The sequence below is a fragment of the Phascolarctos cinereus genome, unplaced genomic scaffold, assembly GCF_003287225.1.
Source record: "Phascolarctos cinereus isolate Bilbo 61053 unplaced genomic scaffold, phaCin_HiC Scaffold_7;HRSCAF=346, whole genome shotgun sequence".
NCBI classification, from domain to species: Eukaryota; Metazoa; Chordata; class Mammalia; order Diprotodontia; family Phascolarctidae; genus Phascolarctos; species Phascolarctos cinereus.
The window spans coordinates 29946299-29972700 of record NW_027556180.1 but is presented as its reverse complement, the minus strand read 5'-3'; the positions used below and the strand labels follow the sequence as shown (position 1 = coordinate 29972700).

At 41.1% G+C, this 26402-nt stretch overlaps 1 protein-coding gene across 6 annotated transcripts in view; it reads left to right on the top strand.

The window, feature by feature from the left end:
* MECOM (MDS1 and EVI1 complex locus) overlaps positions 1-26091 on the top strand; it is a 686935-nt gene extending 660844 nt beyond the window's left edge. For 3 of the 6 annotated variants that reach the window (XM_020980196.2, XM_020980203.2, XM_020980220.2), the window contains 8 exons: positions 1607-1633; positions 8924-9090; positions 10085-10162; positions 12546-12715; positions 14528-14672; positions 18986-19222; positions 20588-20768; positions 25655-26091. In XM_020980196.2, the coding sequence (XP_020835855.2) occupies positions 1607-1633; positions 8924-9090; positions 10085-10162; positions 12546-12715; positions 14528-14672; positions 18986-19222; positions 20588-20768; positions 25655-25789 (1140 nt within the window). In that variant the 3' untranslated portion in view covers positions 25790-26091. The remainder of the gene's footprint in view (positions 1-1606; positions 1634-8923; positions 9091-10084; positions 10163-12545; positions 12716-14527; positions 14673-18985; positions 19223-20587; positions 20769-25654) is intronic. The other 3 variants (XM_020980212.2, XM_020980206.2, XM_020980213.2) reach the window with 2 other exon arrangements.
* Positions 26092-26402: the final 311 nt, after the last annotated feature.

Here is a 26402-nt window from a genome sequence, read left to right as displayed (position 1 = left end):
TTAAAAACAAACCAACCACCTCCGCCTCCCCACCCCAGGCTCTTATGTACCTTGCCGCTTGTTTCTTTAGCTTTTACCTCTGAGAGTCCAAGAGTCTTTGGTTTCAGGAGGGGAATTTCAGCGATCATTTCTTCTGTCAATGTTCCACTGCTGCTCCAGGTCTGGGGAAAGCCCTGCCACTTTCCTCCTTCTGTGAGTTTTCTCTCCATTCATTTGTAACTGAAAAATCTAATGACCAGTCCTGATCTTGGGTTAGCTCTTTTCTTCCCAAGATGGAAAGAAGTGCAACTCGCAGGGTATTTAGTGACCCAGGTTCCCTCTGGGAGGCTGCCAGTCTAAGCTTTGCTTAGCTGAGCTCAGCCTTTCACTTCTGTTTTCCCTCTGGAAAAATTTGTCTCTTGTGATCCGAGATCTGTTCTTCCATTTTGAGATACTCCAAGTCTTCCACGGCAAGGAGCCTGGCACTGGTGTGTTGTCATTCAGTGGTGTCTGACTCTTTGGGACCCTATTTGGGATTTTCTTGGCAAAGATACTGGAGTGTTTTGCCATTTCCTTCTCCAGCTCGAGGAAACTGAGGCAAACATGTAATTGACTTGCCCAGGGTCACACAGCTAATAAGTGTCTGAGGCTGGATTTGAACTCAGGTCTTCCTGATTCCAGGCCTGGCATTCTATCCACGGAACCACCTAACTGCCCTACTACTTGCATGGCCCTCAGCGAGTCACTTAATCTTTTTCTGTCTCATAGTGCTATCTGTCCTTTAATCTTAATATCTTGGTATTTTTTTCTTTGGGGGGGATGGAACAAAAAATTTTTTATCAAATGTCATTTCTGTATGTGTTTTTTTTTTTCGCTAATGGAATTCCATATCTTCCTTTTGGAAGTTAAATGAATTCTCTATACTTTGCAACATTCTATATCACAGCTGATTCAGCTTGCCTTTCTCACCTCCGAGTCTTCCCCTCCTCCCTCCAGCGGTTAGCTCTTTCACTTTTAAGGTTACCTTCAGTCTGCTCTGTATGTATTTTGTATGGACCTGTTTGTTTGCATGCTTTTCCCTCCTTAGAATATAATCTCCCTGAGAGCAGAGAATGTTTTCCTTTTCTTCTTTTTTTTCTATCCTCGGACTTTACTAAAATGCCTGTCACATGGTGAGTGCCAGTAAAGGCTCCTGGAAGGATTACTGTCTATTGGGCACATATCGTGTGCCCCTGCTAGGCTCTGGAGATCAGCAATACAGATGAAGCTATCTCTGCCCTGATGCCTGGCTAGTCGGTGGAACTTGAGTGGGTGAGCACTTTGCAGTTCACCAGTGCTAACCAGAACACCCCCCACCCCAAGTTAGGAATGGGTCCTTTTGCTGTTCACGATTCTGAGCAGGAGGGGGACACTCACATCCCTAAAATGGGCTTCAGAAACCTGAAGGGTGCCTAAGGAGGGCTATGGTGGCACCATTTTCCGATTCTCTGATTTGCTGCTGCAGTTATATCTTTAAGGTACAATTCCATGGTAGACAACAAAGTTAAGTGTTAACTGCTCAGATCAATGCAAATTTGAGTTCCAACATAAAAGTAATTTTTTGTTTTTGTTTCAATTTTGCTCCCAGTTCCAACTGCCTGATCAGAGAACTTGGGTAAGTTTCCTACTTATCTTTTTGCTTAAAACAATGCACCGCTGTACCATAAATTAAGAACAAAGTGACTTACACTTTAAATCATGGTGTACTGACAAGCACCGTATGCACTTTTCTGGGGGATAATGTGGCTGCTGTGAACTGTTTGAAAAACAAACAAACAAACAAACAGCTTAGGTTTCCCAAGCTACAATCTCCTGCTTTTATTATTTAATGTTTAATAAATTGTGAATTTTTAAAAAAGTTTGTTCTACAATGTGAGATATCTAAAATAATTTCAAGCTGATGTGGAACATCTTCTGGTTCTCCAGGGCCATTCAGTCCAGTTTCATTCAACCATTATTCTATTCAATATACTGTTATTAAACACTTAGTGTATACAAGGCTATGCTAGATACACTGTGCTATGCTGTGCACAAGTACTACGCTGGGTACCGGTACAAAGTGACTAGTGCCTACCCTGTGGGAGCTTATATTCTACAGGGGCCAAGGGTGTGGGGATGCAGCGTGGGCACAGATAAGTAAATACAAATTACAGACAACATCATTTGCAGTAAAGTCAAGGAGAGAGCATTAACAGCTGTGGGCAGGGGAGCAGGAAGGACTTGCTGGAGAAGGTGCTATGAAATATATGAGGGATAATGTAATGTGGGGGTTCAAAAAGTCAGATCTTCAAGCACCGAAGTCCCCATTGTTAGTGAGGAAATCTTCACTGGAGTCAGGCCTCCAAGGTTCTAGATGTTTGGGCAAACTGAGTTCTGTGTTTTTCAAGATTAGAAGCTAAAAGATGCTTTAATTGGTCCGGAAAATTAAGGGACTAGCTTCACTAACTGATATTAACATTCATGGTCAAAGTCATAGTAGAGTGAAATGGACTTCTGGATTTTTGGAAAAATCAAGCAAAGATTATGTTTTAAATACCCACATGGCAGCTACGTGGTATATTATGTACTCTGCCACATCAGTGAGCTAATAAGTAACCGTTGCCAGAGATGTCCTACCATCAGTAAATGGATTTGTGTTAGAGGCATATTTTGTTAGGACTGGAATTGTATTGTCGATTCCTCTCCAAATATATCATGAGGAAAGGAAAACATGAGAAGTTAAGTGTTGTGCAAATATTCCACACTGCCCCACGTCCCCCATTCCCTCCACCCTCTCCCTCAAAGATCCAGTTTTATTTCAGGAGAAGCAAAAGACCTCCATGATGGAGATCGGCCATCTTATTAAAATACCAGGCGGGCAATAGGGAGCGTCATTCTAAGAGAGAACTAGGCTTTCTGGTTGCTGCTGGTTTCTCTTATCCAGGTTTTTTTTTTCCTTTTTCTGACTCGAAATTGAAAGCCTGTTTCTGACACCTGTAATTCAAAAACTAAGCAGATGAGACTTCCTAATTTAAAAAAAAAAAGTGAAATAGGTGCATTCTGCCTGTGGTCTCCTTCCGCCTTTGCTGTCCATGGATGCCCACTGTCCACCTCAAGGGTACCACTTGTATACCTTTCCCTACTTAAGGTGTTAACACATGCTTGGGTTTTTTTTTTTAAAGGGATTCAGTAGAAAGCCTTAATGACCCAAATGAAAAAAATGAATTTTATATTTATTAATATATAATATATCTTATATATCATATATAATATATATTATATATTTATTAATATACAATATATCTTATATATCATATATAATATATATGTTTATATATTTATATATGTGTACACATATACATATATGCATATATGAAATGGTGACATTTAAGCAATATGACAGAAAGTGAGGGATACTTTTGGGTAGAGGATTTCCTGGGTACCCTTCCAGTCCTGCTGACAACAGCTGCCTCTGATTTAAATAGTTAACTATGATTTCAGTATTGATTGTCATTATTATGCTGTTTGCCAATGAACTCATTTAGAAATGATCTCCAATCATTTGGCCCCACTAACTTCATAATCACTCGATATACAGATTAAGTATGAATATTAGACATAGTGGGATAATTTGTTATATTCATCATATTTCCATGCTCATAAAATCTAAGTGATTTTATAATTAGGACTGTTGAAAGTAATGTCACTAAAACAGGCCACTGTTTATCCCTGTCTTTTAAAATACATGTTTAAACTTCATGGTCATGATTTTGAGATTTGTCAAGATATGAAATAAATAAAAATAGAAAACTAAGATGGACAAACTTTTCCCATAAGTTATTTCTGAGAATTGGTTGTTTTAAGATAACACCCAAAGTAGTCCAATTTGTGAAACCCAAGGTCATGTAATTCATGGCACTGCCGGGGCTATCATCTCATGTAATCAGGTTATCACTGCCATCATTTTAAAGGGAAAGTACTCTATGTCACCAATTTTCAGCTGCTGTATAATAAATTTTAAGATAAATGTTTAGGGTCCTGTTGATATCTTGCCTGCTGAAATGTTTATAAAAGTGCTTGTTTTTATCGGACCAGGGTAATGTCTGCCTTTGGGGGTAGGAGCTGGGGAATTATGGCTACATTTGAGTTTGCGTCAGTATAAGGTTAATAGCCTCTTAGGGACCAGGAAGGGGAGTGAAACGACTTCCTTTTCCAGGGTCTAGTTGCTGATAGCATCAACAACTGTTATATATGTGTAAATAAAAAAAAAGATTGTTCCATGTAAAGTCATTTACTGATCAGAGATTAGAAGACATTCATGGACCACAAAGCAGTGGCTTTTCTGAATATGTAATGTGCCTTTTGTCCCAATTTTTCTTCTCCTTTTCTGCCTCCATTTCCATGTTGCTTTCCTCTTCACCTCCATCTTTCTCCTTCCTCTCCTTTTCCCCCTCCTTCTTTCTTTTTTTCTTCTTCCCCCTCTTTTTTCCTTCTCTTCCCCTTCTTCCTGCTTCTCTTCCTTTCCTTCTTCATTCTTTTCCTTCTCTTTTTCCTCATCATATCTTTATCTAAGAGCACTGAGCTGTAGTTAAATACCACTCCCCAAAGATACTACACCTCACTGTGTGTTCCCTTTTAAATTTCAGAACTCACCTTGGTAAGATGTATGTCCCCAAACTCCCCAGTACTTGGGTAGATCATTATCTTTTCCCCTGGCAACAAATAGCTTTGTCTTAGGTTCCATATTGGGAGAGTGTGGATGCAGGAGAGGTCCCGGTATCTGGGGTTACACACCAGCGGGGATTCACCTTGGTCTATGACACTTGGGTGGTGTGCACTGGGCATGTCCCCTCTGCCCCCCTTAGCAAACATTGGCATCCCTGCTGTCTGCTTCCATGGTGGATGCCAGCTCTCTTGCCAAACAAGGCAGAACACTACCATGGCCAGCCTGAAGGAAGATGAAAGGCAGAATTCAGTGATAGCTTGTATGTGTCTTCATCAGTTCCTAGCAGTGAGCAGAGGGAATATCGGTTGGACCGAAGAGTGTGTGTGTGTTGTGTGTTGTGTGTGTGTGTGTGTGTGTGTGTGTACAGCTGCCCTTCGCTCTTTCCATAGCCCCTCCTATCTTTCTCATCCTATCCCTTTCATCTCCATTTTATTTTTGCATAGCATCCTCAGAAGAGAAAGGGATAGGGGGAGAGGAGGGAAGGAGTAATATTCCTCCTTCTCTTTCCCCTGTTATCTTTAAGAATGCTATTGATTCAACAATCAGCCCCATAATATTTCTTCTTGCAGCTAGAGGATTTTGAGAACAGGAAAGATTTGAGACATAGACAGTCACACTCTTAAAATAGTCCCTCTTTAAAGCAAGATGCTTTTTCCCAAACTACTGATTACCTTTAGTGACTTGGAGTGCTCGCTTCTCCTTTGTGAGATCAAAAGAGCAGAACTAGGGACTGTCAAGAGGCACAGTCAGGCCGTTTTAAATAAAATGAAGGGTATTTCTCAGAGATGCATGACTGTTGGAATCTGTGTTTTTGGGGGTGAGGAGTTGGTCCTAACATGATTTAGCACCACGAGATAATGAAACTCGGGGGACTCCCCTCTACTCCCATGTTTACCTTGTATGTACCTGGAAGCTTGTAGGTTATCTACCCCATTAGAATGTGAGGTCCCTGAAGGTGGGGACTGATTACTTTCTTAAATATTAAATATTCCTGAATGAAATGTTCTATTGCCATCAGCAGTGGGCATCCCTGTAAAAAATCACAAAATCACCCCCCTTATTCTTGCTCAGTCCTGCAGTTCAACCCCCAATTTATTCCCCAGGAGCAGGATGTCACCATGGCTTTTTACAAGGGACAATTAGAAAGATTCGATGCAGTAAAAATCCCATCGTCAACTGTTTTACAGATGATTTTTGAATAAACAAGCTCCAAGGTCATCTAAAAAATGCTGAGGGGTGGGCACTGGAGGCTGATAATGCCATCTCTCTGTCAAGCCGAATGAGCCCCTCTCAGAGGGCCATCATCACCACATCTCTCTGCCCTGTGATCAGCACCCGTCAGAATCCTTCATATTGACAGATGTGCTGTCCACTCACATCTGTGCAGAATGTTTTAGCAGCTGAGTGATTATGAATCAAACCCCTGAGCTGATAGCCCCGACCGCCTTCTGATGCTTTTACATTTGCCATCTGACAAGTAAATGTATCTTGACTTCCCTCTGAGATTTTTTTTTTTTTGCACAGTGTTTGATGAAAGACATTTGGGCAAATTGGCAGTGGTACCCTGTACGTTGCAATTTGTAGCTAGCATTAAGGGTCTGAGCATGAAATGGGAGGGCAGGCCAGGCCAGGGGCTAAAGGGGGAGGGGGAAATACCACCATCCCCCAGAGCTAACTAGAACATGAATAGTCATGTGGGCCAGCAAGCCTAGGATATTTTCTTGGTAAGGAGAGAATTGAATTCGGCTCACTCTGCCACAGCCCCTGTCAGGTTTCAGAAACAAATGACATCCTACGTCGCCTTCGCCTTGTGTCTATAGAGCATACGTTTCCTTCATTTCCCACTTAAATATGAAATATGCTTTTTCTTTTCTCCCTTGGGATTGTGCCTGTCTCTCCCTGTAGCACCCATCAGCTGTGGGACGGCCAGTTGTGGTGTTCTTTTGTTCGAAGTCGCTTTATACCCTACCTTGTGCCTTTCCCTGGGTCCCCCCCTTGTCCTTTTTTTTTTTTTTGCCGCCCACCTTTACCTCCTCTGCTGGTCCCTGCTGTATCCTTGAGAGGTCCTTGAAGAATTTTCCTTAAGAACCACAGAGAATGAGAATGTGGAAAATGCAGAAATGAGTAACTCAGTGCTACGCTCTGAAAGTTTGCTTCCCCCGGCCCCCACTGGAGTGGTGACATTTCAGTCCGAAGTCTTTTTTTTAAACAAAGCACACCCGGGAGTCAACACTCAGGATGGCTTTGGGAGGTGCAGCTAAAAGGGGAGGATCTCCCCCAGCTGAGATGCCAGAAAGTATGTTAGCCTTTAAGAATGCTGACCAAGGTGGACCTAAAGTCTAATGCGGTATCCAAGGGATGGCACCAAAGACTGGCAGTGAAGCAGAGTAGAGTACCAGGTAGGAGTTAGGAAGTCAGTCAGCAAACCTTTATTAAGGACTCAGTGTGTGACAGCACCATGTATATAGAAAGCCAAAAAGTAGCTGCCCTCAGGGAGCTTATATTCCAAAGGGGGAGGGAGAGAGAGAGAGCACACAAACATGTCAACAACTATCTGTGTATAAAATACATACTATGGAAGTGGGAGGAAACATTTCAGAAAGATCGGGGTTCAGCACTTGCCTCTGACTCATTCTGTGTGACCCTGGGCCAATCACTCTTGGTGTTCTTGGAGAGACCCCCATTGGTTTGGGGCGGAGGTTGTCACTGGGAGAATCCTACTAATGAAATATCATGGGTGTGGACCGGAACACCCAACAGAGAATAAAAAGTCAAATGATGCAGAGGGATTTGCAATTTCACATAGAATAATAATCCCAGATTACCTCACTTATACATGTATATATATATATATATATATATATATATATATATATATATATATATACACACACACATATATATGTACATACATATATACACATATATATACACATATACATATATATGATTATTATTCTGTAATAATAGATTATTATTCTATGTGAAATAAATATAACATATATTGTATATATATTGTATATATACATTACATATACAATATATTGTATACATAATATAAATATACACACACACACATAGACTTTATTTTTTTATGTGTTTTTATATGCACTTGTCTCTCCCATTAGAATGGAAGCTCCTCGTGAGTACGTTTTGTTTTGTTCTCCATACTTCTATTCCCAGTACTCAGCACCATACTTTCTGGAGAACTGGTTGTTAAACATTCACCAGCACACCATTGGTGTCTTAGATTCTGCCTAAAGATTTGTTTCTTTATCCTGCCCTTATCCTTTTATTGCTAAAGTGGCCTGTCAGTAACAGTAGCTGAGCTGATCTAGCCCTACAAGGCATTCCTTGGGCTAGAGATTTAGGATTTGTTTTAAGGAGGAAGCTTGTGATCTTTAAGGAGGCAGTTAGGTGGCCCAAAGATCGTGTCTTGGACTTGGAATCAAGAAGATGGGTTCAAATGATGATAGTTATGTGACCCTGGGCAAGTCACCACCCCTGTTCATTTCAGTTACCTCAACTGTAAAATGGAGATGATAATAGTACCCACCCAATGGGGTTACATGTGCAAAGTGCTTTATAAACTTCGCTATTTATCTGCCTACCTCAGTTTCTTTTCTGTAAAATGGGAGGTCTTTGAGGACCCTTCCTGTGATCCTATGTGCAGTAGGGATACAGAGACAAAATGGAAATAATATAAAATAAATAATTATAGCCCTGTAGATCTGCTGCTATCATTATACCCATTTTATAGATAAAACTGAGGCTGAGAAATTAAGTAACGATAATATTAACCACTAGCGTTGAAGATTTACAAAGCACTTGCTTCAATTGATCCCCACAATTGCCCTGTGGAATAGGTGGCATTGTTATCCTTTACAGATGAAGAAATTGAAGACGTGACTTGCCCAGGTTTACGTGGCTGGTGGGTAGTTGAGGTAGGATTCAAACTCAGGGCTTCTGCCTCCACCTCCAGAACTCTGTCCATTATTCTGTGTTGTATATTCCTGACCATCCACTCATCTTTAAAATGTGTTCCCTCTGTCCTGGGGTTGTCCTGAGGAAAGTGCTTTTTGTCAGTGTTAAAGTGCTACCAGAATCATGACATCATGGTCATTGCTGTGCTTGGCATCATTCCTTCGAGTGGTAGTCAAGGTGACCTCATTGATTGTGTTGCATTTTTTCCATTCTCAGATGTCCGCCATCGAAAACATGGCTGAAAAGCTGGACAGCTTCAGTGCTCTGAAACCAGAAGGCAATGAGCTCATCCAATCAGTTCCCTCCATGTTCAACTTCAGAGCCCCTCCAAACGCTCTGCCCGAGAACTTGCTTCGGAAGGGCAAGGAACGGTATACTTGCAGGTAATTGCCAAGTTAATGATGATGGGCTTTCCCCCTTGTTTATTTTGGAAATGATTCTTGATTGGATGACGAATAGAGATTGTGGTAGGTCTGTAACTTCTCAAAGTACTCTTTATTTAATGAGACATGAATATGGTGTTCTATATTATATGAAGAATTTAAACCAGGCCACTCAAGAGTTTTGATGAGTGAGGCTGAAACTAGTCTACATCCTCTCTGCTTCTTATATTTCCCCATCACTTTGATATTGATGAATTTTCTCTCGTACTTAATTATTTTCGTTACAAACCTTAGTCCTACCGTCCTCAGGCATCCACAAATGAATAGTCCTGACAATTAGAAGCAAAGCCAGCCAGTGTGCCATGTTGGTGAAGGAGTGGCCTGGGCCAGTACAGTGTCTAGCCATCGGCAGCCTGCTTTTGTTCTAATTAACTCCATCCTTTTTTACTCACCCCGGGAGAGCTGTGCTATCTGATGGCGGCATATCCATTTATCTGTTCTTTTGGAAAACATGTCACCTTCTTTCAAGGAAAGCTTTTATGGAAGCATACCTTGATGGATGAGGTCCTAGAGTCTTGTCTGATCTGATACAGGTCAGTGTACAGCATGCTGTCACTTCGGCTGACTTGGAAAATGAGTTGAAATGTTTGGAGTCAGTTTACATCAGACTGAAATCACAAACTACTCATCATTTCCCCCTCCTTTCCGATCCAAGTTTAATCTCGTGAACAGGAGAGACGTGGAGTTAATAAAAATGGAACTTTGGGGTCATCCCAACTTGTGCCCACATTCGACCCCACCCAGCACTGAAGCTATCATGTGTAGAACTGTTTAGAGCTCAAGGGATCCTTTTTTTTTCTTTTAAAATTGTAAATACTAAGGACATGCGGGATCAATTACATTAGGATCAGGCATCTGGTTTGTTATGCAGGTCAGATGGGGTAAAAAAAAACTATAGTGATGACATTCTCTTATAAAAAATTTTTAATAACAGATATTGTGGCAAGATTTTCCCAAGATCAGCAAACCTAACACGTCACTTAAGGACGCACACTGGAGAGCAGCCATACAGGTTTGATGATACATTTTGCTTGATTTTTCTTTTATTTTTGGAATAATTGATGTGCATGTATTGGCAGCATGTTCATGAAGGACCATTTCTGGGGAGATGTGTGGGATTTGCCTGAGAACATGGCTGTTCATGACTTTGGGTTCAGTAGACAGTTGTCTAGCTGATGGACCCTAGGCAAGTCATTTAAATGCTATCTGCCTCAGGTATCTCCATCTGTGAAAAATGGAGATCAAATGAGATAGTATTTCTAACATAATTTGCAAACAATAAAGTACTATTATTAGTAGTTGTGGTCTCATGCTTCAGAAACAAAATCATGGGGCCAGGGTTCTCTTTCTTATGATGCCTGAAGCATGCTTTTACTCCCTGATCTCAGTTAAAAATTCCTCATCTCTGAAATTAGCTCTGTGATTGTGTAGAAATAATGTCAGGTGACACTTCTTAACTCTCAACTGTATTAGTATGAGGGATATCTGCAGCCTTATGAGTTGTGAGGGTCATCAGCAGCCCTGAGCCAGGACCAAAGGGAAAGAAGAGGGGGTACAAGAAGAGACAGGAAACAAGATTAAGAAAAGTGTGTGTGTGTGTGTGTGTGTGTGTGTGTGTGTGATAGGGAGATGAGGAAAACAATTTAAAACAATTGGATTATAGATCTCAAGCTAGAAGAGACCTCAGAGATCATCTAGTCTAAGCCTTTTATTTTACATATGGGGAAACTGAGGCCCAAATAGGTTAAGGGATTTGCCAAAGGGGACAGAATCCCCAGGGGTTGGGATATGAACCTGTCTTCTGACTTTCACTGTGTCAGACTACATTCTGAACAGAAGCATAGGAGAGGAGGCGCGCACACACACACACACACACACACACACACACACACATGCACACACACACATATAAGAATGAGCTTTAGAATGCAGTCATTGCCTCTGAAATTTTACAGCAAGGATCTCTTGGGTAAAAACCAATTTATTATCTTAAGAAATAAAAGAGGGGGGAAAAACCTGATGCTTTCTGTGCCCTACAGTGAAAAAGGAGAGAAATCCCATCAGTTAAAGAAACCACACTTTTTTTTCCCCCCATACCTCAGTGATAAGGGAGACAGAGTAGGATTTTGCATCTGCTTTTATTCTTTTCTCAAGAGATACTTTGAAGTAAATGATGATCTTCTAGCCTGAGCAATGACGAAACCGTGATCGACAAAATAGATAATTGCTTTTGGGGAACAGTGACCTTGTTCGGGGTCACATTTGTTTAGAAGAAAAACAGAAGAATTGGAAAAGAGGGGGAGGACCTAATATCAAAAGTTCTTGGCCACAGGCCAGGAGGGGAATTTGGAGTAGCTGTAGCACGGCTCAGTAGTGCTTAAGGAGCAATCCAGTGAAGGCTTTAGGGCCCCAGATCACTCCGGAGTATGAAAATTGATGCTTCTGGTCCACAAGTGATAGACTCCACTTCTCACATTGGCACGGTATTAAAGACTTGAATTGTTTATTGCTGGGTTGGGGAAGATAAATGAAATTTCCTTCGGGATTGCCAATCAAGAAAGCTAATTCCTCAAGAAAAGATTTAATCAGACTGTGATTTTGAACAGAGAAAAAAAATGCCCTTCTTACCTTATTTGAATATTAGAGGGAATTTATTTCATGTTATTTTTTTCTCCCTACAAAGTGTTTAATTGTGTTGTATTGGCAGGACATGAAGTAACAGAATTGTGATTTACTTTTTAAATTCCTTAACTTGGCATGGAGTACTTTGAAAATATTAGAGTTAATTTGCCCAACTCATTTCAGGCAGTAAATATTGTTTGGTGTTTTTTCATAAAAATAATTTTAAAACATAACAGCCAGTGAGTAGGGGGGTTAGAATCACCATGGTATCATGTTGTGACTTTAAACCTCACTCATCTTGCTTCTCTAAAATGTAGCAAATAAAAAGAACCTCTTTCAATCAGTCAATCAACAAACATTTTAAAATGCTTAGTATCTGCTAGACATTATTTCGGATCTTGAGGATACAAAGACAAAAATAAAATAGCTCCTGCCTTCAGGGCTCTTGCATTTTGTTAGGAAGATACAACATGTGTAATAGTGAATATGTATCAAATATATGCAAAATAAATAGAAAGCTACTTTAGGAGGGAGACCCCTGGGAGCTGGGCGGGGTAGTGCTCGAGCTGACTTGTGAAGGACATGAGATGCCATGGAAATGGAAGGTTGAAAAGAGGGCAAAGGAAAGATTATCCAGCGAGCATCTATGTGCATGTAGGCCTTTTCTTTGAGGTCTCCACCTGCCCTCATGGAACTTACCCGTATTCTCTGCAATAGAAGAAACACCCTTTATTTTGATGGAACATGTTCTGTGCCTGTTTGGTTTGTTTCAGATGCAAATACTGCGATCGATCCTTCAGCATATCTTCCAACTTACAGCGACATGTGCGAAACATTCACAATAAGGAGAAACCTTTCAAGTGTCACTTGTGTGACCGGTGTTTTGGCCAGCAAACCAACCTAGACAGACACCTAAAGAAACACGAGAATGGGAACATGTCTGGTAGGTGATTCCTTTTGTCAGCCGGAGAGACGTGATGGTGGGAGGGCACTGGAATCATTGACTTCTGAAGGATGAGCCGATCTGAGATCTTAAGGCTGTGTTTCCAGCAAATTCCAATAGTACTCATACCCTGTCATGGAGAGTCAATTTGGGGTCAGCAATGTGGGGGCACTTCTGTTTGGTTGAGCTTATGAAAAATTTGGAGTCTTACACTATAATATGCATAGGCAGTCTGTGTCAGGCACTGTACCAAATTTTGGGAATACAAAGAAAGAGATAAAATTGTCTGAAACCCCAAACTCAGGAGAGACAGGTCTTTGGCAAAAGAGAGGTTTCTCATGATGGGAGAGCATGAGTTTTTAACCATGTGACTTATTGATGCATAAAAAACGGCCCCTGTTGAGATACTGGATGGTTGACCAGGTTGACGGCCCTCAGATTAGCTCTACTGTAGATGTCTTTTTGTATCTCCCCAGGATTGCAGACCAGTTCAGGGAACAATTTTGACTAGAGTTTATTGCTAAACTACTCAATGGAGTATGTCTGTGTTCTGGGCTGTGATCTTTCCTGGGAAACACTTCACAGAGAGAATGTGTCCATCCAAAGAGATATTTTGCTACTGTGCAAAATGTAGACATAAATATAGGTAGCATTGAGTATGAGGTTCTCTTTTAGGGTTATTCTAAAGAATGAATGAATGGTATGGGGTCATTGATGTACTTGAATGTACATCACATGTATGTGAATAAAATAATAGAGTATATATTTTATTTATGTATGGGTATATATATGTGTGTGTGTGTGTGTGTGTGTGTGTATGTATATATGAGACTTGATACTAATTTGTGACTGTGAAACAGGATTACTTCTTTGAAAAAATGCCATAATGTTCTTAGCTGTTGGTACTTGCATGAAGTGCCCAGTTAATCGTCTTTTGGATTATAAATTCCTTGTAACTCAGGACGGTTCTGAACCTTTGCTGAGTTACATTCACTGTACCAGAACTGTTTGAATCCCAGCTCTGCCTCTGACTAGCCATGTGACTTCAGGTAGTTTATTAAATTTCCCCCAGAGCCTCAGTTTCCTCATCTGTACAATGGGTATAAGATTGCTTGCACTACCTGCTTCACATGGCTATGTTGAAAATACAGAATACAAAGCATTTTCTTTTTTTTTAAAGTGCTATATCAATATGAGCATTTACCATTGTTAATATTATTTTATGTCTAAGTACTGATTAGCTGGTTGGACAGAGGTTTTTTTAAAATAAAATAAGAAAATAGACATGCAATATTTTGCAAGAGTTTAATATACATAATATGCATGTATGTACATACACACATATATGCATATATAAATTATATCTTAGTATTTGTATTAGTATTAGTATAGCAGAGAATATCTAAGACTTGTTAATTTAGTTTAACAAACCCTTATTAAGTGCCTGTGATGTGTGATGAGCTGAGCCAGGTATTTGGGTTCCATAAAGAAGATTATGCATGCCCCCAAGGAGATTACATTCTACTATCACCAAGATTTCTGCTCTTCTCCCACCCCCCCATCCCTCCATCTTGAAATTCTTTAAGAATTAGTGGGGGAGACCTGAATGGAGTTCTCTTTCCAATGTTTCCGAGAGACGACTCACCGGAACGTTGGGGAGAACCCTCTTTACTTTGGGTGAATTGCTTACCCTGATTTCAGCATTTTTAATGGCAGAATGGCACCAATTGAATCCAGAAAGTTTGAGTTCGAGTACAAAAACACTCCAATGATGAATTGCATCTTTTTCAAAAGAACTCTTCCTCCCCTTAGGTACTGCGACATCATCGCCTCATTCTGAACTGGAAAGCACAGGTGCCATCTTGGATGACAAAGAGGATTCCTACTTCACAGAAATTCGAAATTTCATTGGAAACAGCAACCATAGTCACCAATCACCAAGGAATGCAGAGGAGAGGTAAAGCATGACTGGCTTGAGATGGAATTAAAAAAAAAATTGTGCACTCAAGACACGAATGTGGAATGAAACTTAATGTAATTTGTTCAGTTCCATTCAATTCTAGGCACTGGGCGAGGTAGAAGGAATACAGAGACAAAAATAAAACAGTTCTGCCTTCAGAGAGCTTACATTCTATGGGGTAGGGGCAACATGTACGTAGATGATGACTTTATCCTCAAGGCAATCAGGAATCACTGACACTTTTTGAATGGGAAATGATACACATGCTTTATGAATAGAATTTGTTGAGCATGTGAACTATGGCTCTAAAACGGGAGAGACTGAAGTCATGGAAACCCGTTAGGAGAACATTATGATAGTCCAGGTGAAAGGTGAGGAGGCTTTGAACCAGGGTGACGAGCATGAGTTTAATAGCTCCATAGTAGACCCGAAGCAGCCTGGTGGAGGGAAGTCGGCCCACTTCAAAAATAAATGGAAGATTAATTGCCAGTCAGGAATTATTTGGCTAATTCAAGAGTACCAGTGTCCGAGACTCCAGTGTCACTAGCTGAGTGATCATTATGTTGCCAGTGTAACTTGCTTGTGGCTGTCTGGTCAACAGGACTGTCCCTTTGAAGTCTCTGCCCGAAGTGGGTTAGCCCGTGGGAGCACTTCCCATTTGTTTAGTTAGATCTGATATTCCTGCATTAACCTTATTATTTTGATGTTTATTGTCAGTGTTACTAATACTGTCATCCATTTACCAAACACTACGCTAGGCACCATGGACAGAAAGAAGAACCTAGCTCTCAAACCAGTAGAAACTAAAATAAACTAATGACAGTAACATTAATGATGATGATGAGGATGATGACGGTGATAGCAAATGTTTATAAAGTGCTTATTATGCACCAGGCACTGTGCTCAGTGCTTTGTAAGTATTATCTCATTTGGTCCTCACAACAACCCTTGGAGGTAGGCGTTATGATGATCCTCATTTTACAGATGAGGAAACTGAGGCAAATGAGTCAAATGACTTGCTCAGGGTCACACAGCTAGTCAGTGTCTGAGGCTGAATTTGAACTCGGGTCTTCCTAACTCCAGGCCACTGTGTCACCTAATTAATAGAGATTCCTGTTGCTTAATATTTCTGAGAAGCTCCCCGTGCAACCTCTTAACCATTTGGCAAATGTGTAACCATTCTTTGTCCATCAGGGTAGATGTGGGGGTAAAGGTATTTAAATGTAGAGATCTTCCAAAATCACGTCAAAAGCCTCCCACCACTTCTGATTGTTCAGCGAGGATAAAAATGTGGCCGACCAAGAAGAAAGGAAATCAGAAGCCTAGTGCATTTCCGATTGAAAAGCATGTCCAGTTTGGTACACGCATGAACCGTCAAGGGCACTAGGAGATTGGATGGCAGCTCCGGCTTGTCAGTGTCTACGCTTGCAAGCATCTTTCAGTTTGATTCCTTTTATACAAAATCATCATCTGGAATTGGTGACTGATGGCAGAGTGATTCCTATTTTAGCTACAAAGTCCCAACGATGCCGAGGTGGAATGTAAGGGGGAGGAAATGCTGTTTGCAGCAGGAGAGGCCAAGTTACATATTCAGTTCTTAATTGGTGATCAGGGTGTGTGTGTACACATCTGGCCTCAGCATACGCGAAACAGGATGTAAGTAGAGAGCGTGATGAGTCATCCAGGGTTTCCTTTCTTAATTTGGCACATAAGATTGTTTTGGAGGAATATTGTATCCTCTGGGAATGGCCAGCTTTGAAAGCATAATTAATGACCCTATTGACTGGCACAGTAGCTTATGACCCACAAGCCCAGTGGACCTGGGTTCGGATCCTGTCTCTAATGCTTACTCTTCATCTCTTTGGGCCTTAGGGTTCCTGTCTCTGAAATAAGAACATGGACTGATGGTTCCGAGGGTCCATTCTAGTTTTAGGGCTTAAATCTTGATCCTGTTTCTATTTTTTGTCTTTCCTTCAGTGGTCCAGAAAACAAAGGGATTGGGTTAAGAAATCACACGAAAGGGCATATTTCCTATCATTCTAGGACATGTTCACATTGTGTTCTTTAATTTTAAAAAAAAGGGAATGATATTTGTTATGTAATTAGCTTGTTAAAGATTTGATTAAGCTGTTTCTTCTCCACCGCTTCCTTTTTCCTTAGATTTTCTGGTTCTTTGTTTGTTTCTTCCTTTCCTGAGATTGTGAGTGTTAGCTATCCTGATTTGTATTACCCAGGCAAAAAAACACGGGGTGGATTGGACAGACCTGATCGTTTATGATCTGAGAAAGAGTCATCGTAGAGGAATGATGATTCTAGCTCTACGTGATTACTTATTCACTTTGGAGTTTCTTAATTGACACATGAATTGGATAGCTTGGTACAGTGGAAAGACTTTGGAATGGTGCTCAGGAGACTTGGTTTCTAGTTTTGGTTCTGTTGCAGTGAATTGGACCTTATGTAGGTCACTGAAACCCCCTGGGTCTCAGAGCTCTATCAGATGAGGGATGGGCTAGATACTCATTGCTGTAAGCTTCTGGAGGACCAAGGCTGTTTCCGTTTAGACTGTACGTCCCCAATGCCTGTCATGGTGCCCAGACATTAGGAGGTGCTTAATAAGTGTTGGTTGGTTGACTGGTGTGTTAAACATCTGTGGTTCTATAAATTTTAAATTCCATATTTAATTTTAAAATTTAATTTTAAAATTAAATTGAATTCTAAATTTAAATTTAAATTCTATGAAGTTTAAATTCTGTGATTCTATAAATTACATAAAAAATGGATCCCAGAGTACACAAGTGTGGGGTTTGGTTGGAAGAAATGGCAGATTTTATCCTCGACAAGCCAGGTCAGAGGGGCATGTTGTCAGCCTACACACGTCTGAAGAGCTTGTTATTTGGGAGAGAGATTAGGTGGATTCTACTTGGATCTGAAGGCCAGAACTAAGAGCATTGGGTGGAAATCTTGAAGAATCAGTTGGAGTTGGGATAAGGGAAAGTTTCTAACCAAGGAGGCAAGTTTTGCTGTGGAAAGAATGCTGAATGTGGAGTCTCAGGACTTGTGTGTGAATCCTCTCCATGTCATTTACTCCCTGGAGGATAGAGATATGGAAGAGATGAGGCTGATATGGACGGGATGGGGCCAGGGAAGGGAACTTTGGTTTAGGTAGGTGATGGAACCATTGGGCAGTGGTGGGTAATTTCACTCTGCATAGTAACAATAGTAATACTGGTCCCAGAACCCCTGTGCTAGTGGTGGGTGGAGTTTTTACTGTACATAGCAGCAGTACCAATAGCAAAGTACCAGCTGCTCCTGCCTGGTGATCAAGGCAAAGGTCAGTGGAGTCTTGGAATTTAACCAAATATAATGGGGTGAGGTATAGTTGAGGTATGCCTCCTTGAAATTGCATCTGGGGCAGCTCTACTTTAGGCCTCACCCCCAAATTAAGTAGATCATCTCCCCCAGGGCAAGGGACTCAGGAGGGCTTTTGACACTAAATAATGGCTAGTGTATGTCTAGGTCACAGACCCTTCCAGGATGACCTGGGCTCAAGTCTCAATCTCAGGTGTATAACTCCTTGAGATTATACAAAGCAGAATAGTTGTGAATCTTTGATGGTAGAACGAGTTTCTTCACTGGGAATTTTCAGCACGAATAAAATCATAGGTCTGAACCAGAAGGGAAAAAATTTCTAGACTTACCAGTTATTTGTAACTTTTTAGAGAGTCTGTGTGGGTTAGTGGTTAGGGGGCCAGTCACAGATTTGAAAAGACCTGGGTCAAGTTTTCCCCTGCCGTGCACTGACTATGTGACCCTTGGCAAGGCCCTTACATTTAGGAGGCAGCTCTGAAATTAGATGCTGCTGACCCGCATTGGGAACAGAAGCTCCCTCATCTGGGTGTTCCCAGTATCAATGAAATAATGGGTTCAGTTGCAGTCCCCACAGAGCACTGCCTCCAACCTAGACCATCTAATACATTCTGCTACCAGCTACTGCTCTTTGCATCATCACATAGCCCTGGAAGAGGCATTTCAATTATTTTTCTAACTTACATTCCAGCTTGATTTATTATAGAAGCCAGGATACCTCATTATATTTTTTTTTACTTTGATCTCTTTATTTTAAAGTGATTGTGTTTCCTAAGGTGTCTATGGAATACAATAAAGAAGAATCTTCCATAATTATATTGAAGATAGAAAAGCGTTTTTTGCAAAATCTTGATACTAAATTCTGTTCTGATTATTATAGCACCAACTGGTTTATTCATTCATTTATCTGTTTGTTGACTGATTACATTTTTGTTCTCTTAAAGAATGAATGGAAGCCACTTTCAGGATGATAAGATCCTGGTGGCTGGACAAAATTCAGACTTGCTAGATGATGAAGAAGCAGATGATGAAGTATTGTTGGATGAAGAAGATGAAGAAAGTGACATGACGGGGAAACCAGGAAAGGAGCCAATTTCAAGTAATCTGCATGAAGGAAACCCCGAGGACAACTATGAAGAAACCAGTGCTCTGGAAATGAACTGTAAGACGTCCCCAAGCAGGTCAGTCAGTTAGCCCATCACAGGACATAGAAGTCATTACAATTTCTACTTTCCTTATTTTTTTCCTGAGAACAACATTTTGGTTTGTTTTGTGAGTGATGTATTCAAATGTATTCAAAATAATCTCAAACAATGAAAGATATTCAAAAATTGTGTCGTGTGGGTAGATTACCTCAGTGTAACTGTGGTAAGATCTCTAAGCATATAAGTATGTTCATATTTGTGGAAATGGGATGCATTTGTGTTAGGCAAGACTAAAAGAAAGTGGCATGAGTACCATCGATGGTAATTTTTTCTGAGGCTCTGCTTACAGTGCCCAAAAGAAAAGTAGAGATTTGAGAACTATCCAGTTAATTTAATTATCGTAGTCCTTATGATCTGACTTGCTTGTCATATTGATTGCTCAAACAGGACAAGTACCTTCCAGATCTTTCCCTTATTTAATAGAGGAATAAGCTGTCTATGCTTTCATACTGCAGTGGAGCCTTGATCTCAGCCATTGTCAGAGCAGATTTTGACTCATCCGAAACATCTCATTCTCTATGACTCATCTTGTCTGTCCACCCATAACGACTCCATAGAGGTGCCACCTCTAGGTATTTTTAAAATACCATGTGGATACCATTGCCGCACTGGGGCCATCCACATGTCATCCCTCACTCTAACTTCATGGCCATCCCACCTCCTTTTCCAATCATACATTCACTGGATGATACCTTTTATATTACTTCTTTACTCACTTCTTGGATGCTATACTATACCTTACTGAGGCCCATCATCCATCTTTTTGTCGCTTATTGGGTCAGCTGCCACTGTGATTCCTTGGAGCTGGCCATGGTACCCTCTGATTCGTAACAATACTGAGTCACAGGCAGAATTTTGCGTGAATATAGGAGGGTTGAGAATACATAAATGATCGTATCATCGTCACTGACTAGTGAGAAATTAAAAATGAGAGCTTTCTGTGAAATACCTAAATTTGGAGGTTCCCCCCCCCCATTTTCACCCAGATATAAGGCAGCCTAGGCAGTGGATTTCCCACAAAAGCCAAGTATGATTGCAGTAGGAAATCGGCCGCTGTTGCCTTATTTACTTAGCATGTCATTGAAGTCTGTCTCCATCCCACATCCATCCTTCTTCACCATGGCTGTTAACTGATGTTAGAGGAAGGTGTTTTTTTCCAGTGGGGGTGCCGGTAACCAACTTCAAAGGACTTGAGGATGGAGATACTTTGCCTCCTGCTGAAATATAGGGATATAAGGTCTTGCCAATTATAGAAGCTCATATGAAAAGAGATTTGATTGATTGACAAACTGAAAACTGAGAAAAAAAAACCCACTAAGCTTCCCCATTGGTTCATTTTAGGTATAAAGAGGAGGAGTATAAAAGTGGACTTTCTGCTTTAGATCATATAAGATACTTCACAGATAGCCTCAAAATGAGGAAAATGGACGAGACTCACTATAATGAAGCTGAGCTGTCTTGTAGCGCTTCTCACCTGCCAGAGGACCTTAAACAGCCGCTATACAGAAAGTCCAAGTCACAGGTGAATATTTCCCCAGGTTTTGACTTCAGAGAAAAGTGTTGGCAATGTGTGTGCGTGGGAAAAAGCCCAAAGAACAACAAGTAAAGAACAAATAAAAAAGAGTTACTTTTCTTGCATGGCTACGTGGTTCCAGTGGCCGTGAAGCTCGTGAATGTTTCCCCCAAACGATCATGTCTTCTCCTTGTAATGATGGAATCTGGGTAGATAGTTAGCAGGACAAAAGCCAGAGGCCCTACATATACTGTGAGGTCTGGCGCCTGTTGCCTTTTTCTCAGCAGCCAAGGTGCAAGGCACCTTTCAGGAGGGATTCCTTAGCTAATAACCTCCCACCTCCAACCCCATAATGACCTCTGGCTTCCTTCGGTCTTGTGGCTAGAGCACCGTGTTTTGTTTGTTTTCCCAGTGGCCTTGAAATCACTTTCCAGGTGTTTTGAGTTGGTATAATGTCTCTCCAAGTGAGTTGATAACAAGATCCTTTGAGACAAGGATTCTCTCCTCTGCTTAATTTGGGTTCTTCAAGCTTCACTAAGCATGTTGTAGAGTACTAGGGGCTCTTCCCTGGTACAGCTAAGGCTTCTGGGTGGCACAGTGGATGGAGGGTTGGACTGAGAGTCAGAAGGATTGGAACTCAGATCTGGCCCCAGATACTCCCTGGCTGCATGACCCTGGGGGAGGCACCTACCCTCTTATCCTCACTTCCTCATCTGTAAAGTAGAGATAATAATATAGCACCTACCTTGAGGGTTATTGTGAGGATTAAATGAGAAAGCATATGTAAAGTCACTTCCAAGTCTTAAAGCACTAATAGAAGTGCTAGCTATCATTATTGTTATTGTTATTACTTAATGTGACCTGGAGAGAGAAGAGATAGAGGAGGTGGGATAGGGGAGGGAACAGTTAACTGCTATTCAGCTACACATCTTTGGTTCCACTGTACTCCATCAATTTCTTTGGTATTGAACACCAATGGGAATCTTTATTTCTCTGAGGAGACTCACTGTCTATCTTCACCCAGCAGTAAAGGAAATCAAGGCTGTCTGTGTGAAACTCAAATGCAATAATTATATAATACAATTAATCCAATGAACAGGAAAAATTGAGACATTATGATATAATTATAACCATAAAGGGGATGAAGTATAAATCATCTCTTGTCATCTCTGATATTAGACTCTATTTCCGTAAACACAATGTATCTTGGCTTAAACTGTGAATATGTGATGATTAAAGAATCAGTCATTCAGTTGTTTGGCAGATATAGACAAAAGAACCAGTTTAATGAGATTTCTTTCTTCAGTGAAAGGGTTCAAGTATCACATAGATGTAGCCTTAAAAAGCTATCCAGGTCAGGCCTGATATGTGGTTTACTCTGCATTCAATCTTAACCACAAGATGGTGGATCTAAAGCTAGAAGGAGCCATGGGGACCATTGATTAAGCCTGCCCCAACCCCTGCCCCCTGCCCATGCACCTTTTACAACCAGTAAATGAGGAAACTGAGGCTCAGAGAAAGTGAAGTGAGTTGTCCAAGGCTACACAAGGCATTTGCAAGAGAGTTAGGGGTTGATTGGAAGTCTTCTGAGTCCAAGTTAAGCCTTATTTCTACTGTACCATGGTGCTATGAAACGAAGAAGCTGGGGATTGGGCAGGATATTGGCTTTCTTCTTCTCCAGTCCCTCACCCCATCCCCTTCAGTTTTGTCTATGTATTTACAGCTGTTAATGAATTCTGTGTCCTCTGGCGCCATTTCCCCCTACTTCACTAGTTATCTCTTAGCAAAAAGCATGTCAGAGGACCATTGGAAATCCAGTGGGTACCAGAAACTCCGGTAGACTGAGAATGAGTTACATGAGGAGTCTTGGGACTCTTTGCGTCCAGTTTTTCTCTTCTCTAATCCATCCTCCATCCAGCTGCCACAGTGAGCTTCCTAATGCACAGATATGACAGTGTTGCTCCCCTCTTCAAAAATATTCAGTGGCTCCCTTTGCCTCTAAAATAAATGACATATTCCTCAGCTTAGGATTTAGGGCTCTTCAGAGTCTGGCTCCACTTGCTTTTCCCCAATTTATATCACATTAATTCCCTTCCCTTGCTGTACGGTCCAACAAATTGGCCCGTTAGCTGTTCCCTGAGCTTAACATTCCATTTCCTCCCGCTGCTGTTTCTTTACACAGACTCCCTCGTGCCTAGAATGCCTTTCTTTTCCCCACCTGCCTCTTAGAATCCTTAGCTTCCTTCAAGGCTGTTTCCTACGGGAAGACTTTTCTGAGCCAAGGAATTATGAGTGTTGTCTCCTCCAAAATCCCTTGTATAAACTGACCAATTCTGCTGCTAGAATGTAAGCCCCTTGAAGGCAAGTATTATTTTATCTTTACCTTTGTATCCTCATTGACTAGCACAGTGCTTGGTAAGGAGCAAATGGCTGGAAATGGACTAAATTGGATATTTTCTTGAAGATATTAGATGTGGTCCATTTATTCTTTTGTGTGACCTATTTTTTAATCACAGCATACTAGGAATCCTCCAGAGATGCAAGGATTTCCTCTGTTGTCAGTTCTCTTGAGAGGCTGTGTCTTCCCACCACTCTTGAATCTGCTTCCATTAATATGACTTTTGAGGCCATGTCTCCTTCATGGAAAATACTGCCATGGTTTTTAGTCTCTATAACACGCAGAGCATTTTTCTCCCGAAGGGAGTCTGAGTGTCTCAGTGCTGATTTCAGAATCCCTCCTATAGGATCCTAGAATTTAAGGCCAGCGGGGACCTTCAGTGGCCATCCAGACCTACTTTCCTAATGTAGACCTGAGGAAACTGAAGCTCGGGGAGAGTGACATATCACACAGCAGGTCACATAATTTTAAGGGCAAAGCCAAGAACTCTCCAGTTTGGAACCTTTAACAACGTAACTCTGCCCCTCAGTGTTTCAAATGATGTAACCAAATCTTCCGTGTCTTGATTTTTCTGTTGCTTTTAGAAACTCTGAAAAGAAGCCACATCATTCTTTTTGAGTTAGCATGTAAGTAGGAAGTGACTGAGGCAATCCTGCCTTGCTCTTTGCAAAGGATGTAGCTCATAAAAGAGAAGAATCAATAGGCCATGCCCTGTCCTGACATAATGCAAACTTTGGGTTGGCAAAGAGATGGAATTTTGTTTGGAGGCTGGACCAGCCACATTTAAGTCAGCATGAAATATATATGTCGAGTCTTATAGGTAGACATGGATCCATTTGCCAAAGGGATTGCCCATTTAGTATTTGGAAGCTTAGAATATCTGAAATAGAGAGTCAGGGCTTAATAGTGAAGTTAATGATAGGTATATTTATAGAAACAAAACCTATGACTTGCACGCACATACCCATACACACACACACACACACACACACACCCACACGCATAATTTCTGTAAGCTATAGCTATAAACTATTAAATATACACATATTTGGAAAACTGACTAAAATTCATTAATAATTGACTTTTTCTTTTTAACTTTTGGATGAATTACTATTTTTAAAACTTAACCATTGCTGTTTATTTTTGTCTATATCAAATAGAAATGCTGTAAGACCCACAGATCTGGATACTTAGTGATCATGTCCAGTCCCCTGATTTTACCATGAGGAAACTGAAACATGTAGAGATTAATTAATTTGCCTCATGTCACACAGTTAAGTGGTATTGGAACTGGAATGAGAACCCTGGTTTCTAGACTTTGGTCCAGCGCTCTCTCCATCTGAATTGTCTTTATAACACAAGAATAATTTAAAAATTATTTTTTGTCATTTTTTAAGACTTGAATCAAGGTCCCTACTTCTAATTTCCACATGTTCAGGCTTTTCACAAATTGGCCCATTTTTGGTGTATGAGCCTTAAGCTAGCTACATTATAAATTTGTCCTTACGATTCTCCGAGTGGGGCTTGGTAAGAGCCAAAGGAGGTTCCTAATTGTCCCTCAGTCCAAGGATATCTATGTGTATCTGGATTGGCTGGGTGAGGTCAAGATTGAGCAGAGCCATTCCTGGGCTTGCTGTAGGTGTTGCTAAGGCAATTTGCTCCCAGAAGAGTCCCACTGGATGTATCTGGGTTGATGGTAGTGTGGATGAGTCCTCCCATTGGCTGCCATGACTTAGTTTTGGTGACGGCAGGAATCATAACCCAGCTACATGTCTTAACACTACTCGGAGCAATAAAAATTCTGCCTAACACCAATGACATTTTCCTCTTGTTTACCAAGGACGGTGGAATGTCTTTGGCAGGACTCTCAGTGATTCCACATCAAGAGCGGTGTGACAAGCCGGTTCAGGGATGAGACCAGCATTGGCAAATCAGCAGTGAAAAGTTCACTTGCAAGTCAAGGCTTAAATACTGAAGTGGGATATTTTCTTTGGCACCAAGAAGGGATGCACTGAAGTGTTATTCAGGACTTGGCATGGCGATAGGGAAGAGATCTCATTTCCTCTCTGAGCACCCCTGTCTGCTTTCTGCCAGGCAGGTACTGGCTAAGTTGGTCAGAAAGTTCTGGATTTTTTGGCTTTTTTTTTTTATTCCACCTTCAAATCCAAAGTCTTCATCACTTAGACCTTGGCAGGCAGCATGACGTAGAGGAACAGGGCCTGACCCAGGAGTCAGGAGACCCCCCGTTTTTGTATTGGCCTTGATAGGCAATTCGTGTCATTTAACCGCTGTGCACGTCAGTGTCTTCTATAAAAGGAAGTTAGTTGGACTGGCTAATTTCTAAGGTTGTTCCCAATTCCAACATTCTCTGGGTGTATGAATAATGACCTTTGGCTTACAATGGCAAGAAGATGAGTCTATGATTGTCTATGACTTTCTTTGGAGATTTTTTTTTTCTCCAATGACCCTGACCTTGACTCTGATTTTTTCCTCATAGGCCTATGCTATGATGTTGTCACTGTCTGACAAGGACTCCCTTCATTCTCCATCTCATGGTTCTCCCAACGTGTGGCACAGCATGGCCAGGGCTGCCGCGGAATCAAGTGCCATCCAATCTCTCAGCCACGTATGACCTTGTGACGTCCGACCAGAATTGGGACCAAGTCCAATCCAGTAGCATGGCTCTTCCACAGAGGACTATTTAAAAGACTGCTGAGCAGAATGCCTTATAAATCTGCTGGGTCACCCATTTAAAGTCTGGTGACCTTAAACTGAATAATTTTAAAAAAAGAAAGAAAACGAAAAAAAAGAAACTATTTATTCTCAATATTTTGTTTTGCACAGCAAAGGCAGCTGCTGACTTCTGGAGGATCAATGCGACTCAAAGAATGAAAACCTTGCTGGGCCAGAGGCATCTTCCAGTTCACCCAGCTCTGGGGCGGGTGGGTGGGGGTGGGATGAGGGAAGGAGTTGAAACGGTGGCATTGATACACATATGAGCACTCCTTTAAAAATCAAGAAACTGAGTCTTTTGTATCAGATCATTTGACACACAATTGGGAACAGTTGCTTTTATCTACACTATTTTTCCCTCTCTTTGTTAAAGCTTTATGTAATTTAACCCTTCAGAGACTGAATTAGTTGTATGAAATGCACACTTGATTATTGTAGAAACTGACAACAGGGAGTCCTTTGGCTTCTTTCCCCACCTTAACTTTTTGCCTTTTTAACTACGTTGTTTAGGG